This window comes from Aptenodytes forsteri, unplaced genomic scaffold (genome assembly GCF_000699145.1).
Source record: "Aptenodytes forsteri isolate BGI_AS27 unplaced genomic scaffold, ASM69914v1 Scaffold243, whole genome shotgun sequence".
NCBI lineage: Eukaryota > Metazoa > Chordata > Aves > Sphenisciformes > Spheniscidae > Aptenodytes > Aptenodytes forsteri.
In genome coordinates this window covers 337,643-345,104 of record NW_008795314.1, presented here as the reverse complement: position 1 = coordinate 345,104, position 7,462 = coordinate 337,643, and the positions used below count along the sequence as shown (strand labels likewise).

At 45.0% G+C, this 7,462-nt stretch overlaps 1 protein-coding gene across 2 annotated transcripts in view; it reads left to right on the top strand.

Annotated features, from left to right (window-relative positions):
* DUS1L (dihydrouridine synthase 1 like) overlaps positions 1 to 3,085 on the top strand; it is a 12,441-nt gene extending 9,356 nt beyond the window's left edge. For both annotated transcript variants that reach the window (XM_009279398.2, XM_009279397.2), the window contains exons 11-12: positions 2,121 to 2,196; positions 2,523 to 3,085. In XM_009279398.2, coding sequence (XP_009277673.1) covers positions 2,121 to 2,196; positions 2,523 to 2,674 — 228 coding nt within the window. In that variant the 3' untranslated portion in view covers positions 2,675 to 3,085. The remainder of the gene's footprint in view (positions 1 to 2,120; positions 2,197 to 2,522) is intronic.
* The last annotated feature ends 4,377 nt before the right edge of the window (positions 3,086 to 7,462 follow it).

Below are 7,462 nucleotides of genomic sequence, written 5' to 3'. Positions count from 1 at the left end.
TGCCCCATCCCTGGAAACGTTCAAGGTCAGGTTGGACGGGGCTCTGAGCACCCTGATCTAGTTGAAGGTGTCCCTGCCCACGGCAGGGGGGCTGGACGAGATGACCTTTAGAGGTCCCTTCCAATCCAAACCACTCTGTGATTCTATTCTATGATTCTAAACCCTGAGGTAGGTCCGTGCCAGTGTCCAGTAACGCATGCATAGCAAGTCCTGCTGATACGTAGGGGAAAAAACAGAAAGTCCATACTTGGGCACAAGCCTCTTTAACTATTAACTGTAACCAATCTCTGGGGTGAAGGTGCTGCACAAAAATCACTAACATATGTAGGTTCTTTGAGATCATTGGCCTTCCTTTCCAAAAAAGTGCAGTCTTACTGCTGCTGAGGATATTTATTGCTAAGATAGATGAGTTAAATGAACTTCCCAAGATCTCTTGGAAACAAATCTCCAAACTTCAGTAATTACACGTGTATATTCTACTGTGAAATTAAAAACAAAACCCCTTTTCTAGGGTTAGTGGTGGGTGGTGTTTTTCTGCAAGGATTGAGAATTTGAATAACTGGTGTGGTTGTTGGTGTACTGATGCAAATACTTAAAACATCATCGCAGTGTAGTCTGTAGTGAGTGTCAGGCAGCAATCTGCAGGTTTTTGTTGGTTTTGGATCTGTGCCCTTAATCAGAACAAGAATGAGCACCCAGTCATTCTCAGCTCTGTTTTTGCTAGCAGATTGACATCAACTTTCACCATTAGCAACGTTAAACAAGCCAGCTGTTTTCCAGGTTGTGCGTAGCATATATATTTGAAAATTTATATATGAAACTTCAAATATCAAATATTTGAAAAGAGTTCATCGTTTGGGGTTTCTTTGTTTTCCTTTGGGGAACTTAGCCGTTTCCTTGACAGGGAGATGTTGCTGAGCTGAGCGAGTAGAGCGTATTTATTGCTGCTAACACACTGTAAGGTGCAAGGAGTGACTTTGTGTTCTAGCTGAAAAAGTAGCATCGCAGCTATGGGGGTGGGGAGACAGGGACGCACGCACGTGGTGTGGTGTTCTCTGTTAGCACTGTTACAGCACCTTGGAAATAGCTGGGGCTCAGTTCCGAGCTGCAGCTACAGAAGAAAATGTTTTTCTTGCTGTGTTCATTATTGGGAAAACATTGAGCGTTCACCTGGCCTGCTCTCAAAGCCCTCCTGTTTCATAGCTAATCCAGGTGACACAGCTTGGTGCGTCAACCATGATGGTCTGAAGCTGGGCTTAGTCTCATTTTTGTTTTGCTCTTTCGTCATTGTAATGTTGCAGGCAGCCCTTGAAATCTTGTGACTGGGCCTGTTTGGGGTATTTTCCCTAGATGGTATGTTTCTAAGCTATGTCATGGAATGGGGGGAGAACAAAAAACAAAAAAATTCAACCAAGGGCTCCCTAAACATGAAGGAATTTTTAACGGGGGTGGAGTGAGACACCCCAAACAACAAAACCCCACTTACCTAAAGGATCACTGAGCGTGTGAGCCAAAGCCCCCCAGACACCCGGTCTAGTATAGCCAAGTTGTCAACGTCCCAACTGAACTGCTGCTGTCCCCTAAGGGTCATACATTATATTTTAATGTATACTCAGGTATATTTTAGGCTGCAAGTAGGGAAGTAATTGCTGTGGTAACATTTATTTTAGGCGTAGCTACAGGTGGCAGCAAGGATGTCAGGCACCGCGTTTCACATCATACTCCTTTTGCAGAGAACGGCAGCAAGTTCACCCGCAACAAATGTCACAACGCTTGTCCCAAAGCGCTTATGGCACTTGCCTGCTTGCGTTGTGTAACTCGGGCTGCCCAACAGATTACTGATGTTGCAGAAGTTGAATGTGGAATTTTTTTGTTTGTTTGGTTTGGGTTTTTTGTTTGTTGTTCTCTATGTACCAACAGTTGACAGCTGGGCCTCCCCCCCCATATGACATCAGCTCTGTCATCTTCCTTAGGCCGAGGTGTGACTGCCTAATATACGAGTTCATGGTTTTTTCCAGAGGTCTGAATGTGCAGAGCTGTATTGCTGTTGCTTATTATAGTAAACAATAATAATTTTATTTTCACTGATACAAGCTTCTTTACACCCCATCCCAACCCAGGGCAATAAATGCGTCTTTAACATGTGCCGAGGCTGCTGCAAGAAGAGAGCATTCAGAGAGACAGCAGACTGTCCAGGTGAGTGCAGCCGTCCTTACGAGTCACTGAGCAAACGTCTCACCTCCCGTGTATATTCATTACTTTAATCTTTGGTTTATGAGGGGTGTGGGGGGGTAAAATCTGCATACATAGCTATCTAAAATTTTATAATACAATTTTAAAAGCCTGCTCTTCCTTCTATGTACAGTATTTCTTCTGCTTCCAAAGCCTTGGGATGCATAGTTTCTGGACCATGAGGACCCATTCTTTATAACTATACGGAATGAGCTGTTTTGTTTACCAGTGTGGTCATCTCATTTCAGTTTCTTTTTTTTTTTTCCTCCCCCCCCTCCTTGCTTCTTCAGGTCATGGATTACTTTTTAAGACCAAATACGAAAAATCCCTTTCATGGCAGAGTAGTCAAAGAGTAATTCAAAACCCAGAGATCAGTCGGAGAGGAGATGTAGATGTGGGGGAGGCTGCTGTACTGCAGGAGGCTGGTGACAGTGCAGTGTGACGCTTTGGAAATGAGTAGTTAAAGAGCTCCTGCCAGGCCTCTGCTTCCCTGGGCCAGAGAACGTGCCGTCTCCAGCTCACCGTCAGCTGTGTGAACTTGTTCCACAGGTTTATTTTAAGTTCTGGAAAAGTTTTATTTAAGTAAAAAGCTGCTTACTCAGGGAATTATCCTGCATTTGAAATAAAAAGGATGCAATGAAATTTCTCATGCTGTGTTTTAAAGACTGAAAATGCTGCATTTTTGGGTGGGGGCAACCTATGTAAGCTGCCATCACAATCTGCCTCTTGTATGTTCATGAACCCTTCGTGTCCTGTTTTTAATATTGGGGAATAAATTTCTTGTACCAGAACAGCCTTCTGGCACGCTAGAAAGAGCAATGTCCACGACTTCTTCACTAACAGAAAACGTGTCCCATTTGTCCGAGTTTCAGCAGGCCGTGTTTTCAATGCAGAAAGGAATCCAGCCGCACTTTGAAAACGTGAATGTAAAACTGTAAGATGTTGCTATGACCACATTGTGTATTAACGATTATTAGTTTTATACAGTATGATCAAGCTCAACAGTCTCCCATGAGCCGAAGGTTGGGGGGAAAATGAAATCTCCGTTTTAATAGAGAGGGTTGTCTGAAATTACGTGCTAAGTTAGAACCAAGTGCATGAACCTTCCCCTGCTCAAAGTCTCATGCTCAATTATATGATCGTTCCTTCTCCTCCCACCTGGTAAATTCTGTGAGAACTGTGCCAAAACCAGATGCAGGGCTACACGTGCAAATCCCCTACCTGGCTTTTACCCTGGCTCTGTGTGTCTCCTAGGCACCGGTCAGCGTAGCCGTCCAGTGCTCAGTGTGCTGTAAAGAACGTCAGCAGCAAAAAAAACCCCAATCAGCAATAGTGCGCAGCTGTTTAATAGACTGAAGACATGGAAGTCAAGCCAGCCTGTGCTTAAGCTAGAATAAATAAATAAAGGTTAGCTCAGCTTTGAAAATTTATCTCCCTGCGGCCTGTTTTCTGAATGCAGTTTACTTCACTGCACGCTTAGGGACCCCGCGCCAGAGTACGCTGCCATTGCCTGCAGCGGCAGGCCTGTTAATGCTGCCTTTCTCGCCACGCGTAGCCTACTGACGGGAACAAAGCAGTTACGCATTGTGGAGCCTGTCAGCCATGCTTGGCCTGGCAAAGCTGGCACATTAAGAACGAGCCCTGTGCAGCACTAGAGCCTTTAACTGTAAAATTAGCAGGTCTTAAATTGCTGCTCCTCCGGGGAAGCCCAGGGGTGTGGGGGGGAATAGGTAGGAGACAGAGGAAATGGGGCAGGGGGGCAGGAATGACACAGTGATGTGCCCGGCCCGGGACCTGAGCACCCGTTCCTGCCCATCTAAATGGCTTGCCTGCACCTGAGAGCGTGGCGGGCTCCGACGGGTACCGGTCCCAACCACCGCACTGTCCAGGGACCTGCTTCCAGCAAGTCAAACCTCTGCTTCACGTGGTCAGACCATCGAGAGATTTGGCACGTGTTTACGAGCACGCCCTGCTTGGCCACACTAAGTATGCCTGGTTTAAGCCAGTCAGTTTGCCTCCATGGAGGCAGGTTTTACTCATAACTGGTCTTAATTCTTTTTGTTGTAATGTATCCTAGGCCAGTGTGTATAACATTTCTCCAACAGCCTACTGCAGCACTGTACCAGCCAGTAGCAAGAAATTATGTTGTGGTTGAGCTGTCAGTTTTGTAAGCAAATAAAGCAAGCAAATTGCCAACACAATGTCTAGCACGTGGACCCTCTTGCAGTGTGTAGTAATGTATTCTGAGTGGATACTCTGTACGATCGCTTTCCGGTCTATAGTTCTGAACAGTTGATGGTTTGAGGGTTTGGCTGGGTGGGGGGGGCCGCTTCGTTTCACGAACAAAACAGCTCATCCTGTTTTAGCTGGTGCTACGTGTTCTCATGTTCAGCCTGCGCAGCAGAACCTCCACAGGTTGGATCTGACTTAGGTGTGTGCCTTACAGAAATTTAAAATACAATAGGTCATTTAGCATCAACGCTGGACATGGTATAGCTGTTTTGAACACAACTGGGAGGACAGGAGCCAGGAGGGAGACTTTTATGGTTTCTTTCCTTGACGCTTCATCTGGCTGACATCTATTTTTCTAGAATTCCGATTGCAGAGATTTCGTCCTCTGCCTGTCAGAATCTGTCAGGTATTCCCTTTTGGAAGTTACGCTGGGTCTGAAAGGAAATGAACAAGAAACCCAGCACCCAGAATACTCGGTCTGCATAAAGCGCTGGTAAAGTGTCTTCTCAGCGCATAAGAGCCCTTGCCTTGGAAAAGGAAGATTACTGAACAGTAATAAACCAAAGATCAAAAGTGCCTCCAAGGTCAGAAAACAAATGCAGCACTAAGCATTTCTGAAAATAGGGAAGACCCTTCCCTGCCCCCCCCTCCAGGGAAGGGGAGCTCAAGACTTTTTTTTTTTTAATGACAGAAACACAGCACTTTCGGGAATCAGAAGATAACAGCATGCCCTGATTATTTTATAAACCATTTTTAACACTTTTTTTGACTTCTCAACCATCATTCCCTGCTTATGCGTGTCCGCGTGTGTGTGTTCATGCGTGCACGTGTACCCACACCCCCTCGAGCCCTGGCAAGATCGGTTTATATTTCCTAACCTGCGTTACAAACTATGTTACAGTTTACAGTCGTGAGTTCGTACATGGACTGGAACAGTATGCTGAAAAAACACCCTAAACTACTAGTAGCTGTAGACTTATTCAACCCATGGAGAAAGGCTCTCCTTCAAAGCATTAGTAACGAGAGAGCCCGCCAGCAAGATTAACAGATCACTAAGCAGAGCACCGTATGTGAAGCAGGGGCCCTGGCCTCCCCTTAGGTCAATCACCCTCGCGCTCGCTTTCTTCTATTCTCTGTTCAAATTCTCCGTGCTGTTTCTTCAGGCTCCTTCCCTATCACATGGCCATGTGCACCTTCATCTGTGGACATCTGTCTACATCTGGCTAGCTTTTATCTAGCTGTGCCCATTCATTCACACTAAGTCCTCTAGAGGGACCACAAGAGGTAAGAACTTCCTATCCGTTTGGAGGCTGGACTTAAATGCTGCCTAACATTTAGCTGTGGCTTTCTACAGATTACGACGATAAAAGTAGTCCAAACTCTCCTATCGAGTCTTCCCATTTCATTTGCTCATTACTTGAAGAAAATATGTTCCGTGATACAGCATCTTCCAACCTTAATCAGCTTGTTAACCAAGACTTTTAGCAGCTTTCATAATTTCTGACTACCCTTGTATTCAAATCGAGTTTAGACACTAACCTGGTAGGTGTTACTCTAGCTCGCCTTGTGAACTGGAACTAGCACAGAAACCGAGGGGGAGGGAAAGGGTGTGGCATTTACCAAATAGCCCGGTGATTAGTGTGGGAGAACCAAGTTTAAAAATGCTTCTCTGCCTTATGCAAAGGTGGGAACTTGAAACCACGTCTCCCACCTCCTGTGGAAATAGCCCACTTCTCTCGCACAGACATACACTTTAAAGCTATCAAGGATTCAGAGTTCCCTGGTCTGTCTGAAAAGCCCCTCTTCTAATAAAAAGCCAAATGTTCATTATCATGGAATTTCAAACGGCTTACCTGACCCCTTCCCATTTACACAGCTTCCCAAAAACATCAGAAAGCTCAGTCGTTCTCCTGCTCGCTGGCCCAGAGAAAATTTACAGAGTCAGAAAAGGCGTTTGTGTGGGAACCGTCCACTGTTACAACACAGTTGTGGACTGGCGCTATGCGAGAGATTCGGGTTATATTCTTAACCACACAGTGGGATTTTAGAAGACATCTCTCACGAGTACAGTCTCGTCACAGAATCACTTACCGGTGTGAAGAAAGGATCAAGCTGGCTTTAGGCTCGTAAATTCAGGAAGGGCCTTATACTTGAGACTCCTAAATGGACACATTTCTACACAGAATTAGTATGGGCATATTAGGCATATTAGGCATAATTAGGCATATCCGTCCCCACCCCCTCTTCCAAGGCGTTTCTGAACAGGCAATGCAGATCGATGCACACTTATCTTGTTAGCTCCTGTGCCCTGACATGGGGGAAGACTGCAGTGCTCCGACCGCGGGGCTGGAATACTGTTCAGTCAGGCACTGCAACACAAAACTCCCTTTGCCCATCTACCTACAAATCACCACGCTAATGGGAAAAAAAAGTTGCAACCTGAACTTTCAACAGACATTCTAGAAGATGATAACCGTGCAATTAATAAGGTAAAGATGACCAGCGTATCAATTTCTTAATAAACAATGCTTGTGAATTAGGAGGCACTATTACAACATGAGTAAAGCCGAGCCATTTACCATTCATGCTGGGCACACCTGCACTTACACTAACGAGGGATTACTTTCAGGCTAGGCAATATACTAATTATCCTATTTATCTCTAATCAAAAAATTGCAGCCTGCCAACTCAGCAAGGTAATATCCTATTTTGTTTCTGTTTCACAGGCCCTCGAGAAGATACACACTATCTAATTTTAACCGCAGTAGGGGGAGGAAAAGGCAGTGCTCTGCATGTAGAATGATGGTGAAAATGATCCTCAGTCTTTGGGTCTGAGGGAGATTGCATTCTTGTATCTAAATCCATTTTCAGAGGCACACAAGAAAAAGTAGTAGTAGTTCACCTGACAAAAAGAAAGCCAACTGCCTTTATTTGGCAAACAGCTTATGAGATGAGATATCAGAGAATTAAAAAAAAAAAAAAAGGGGGACAAAAAAAA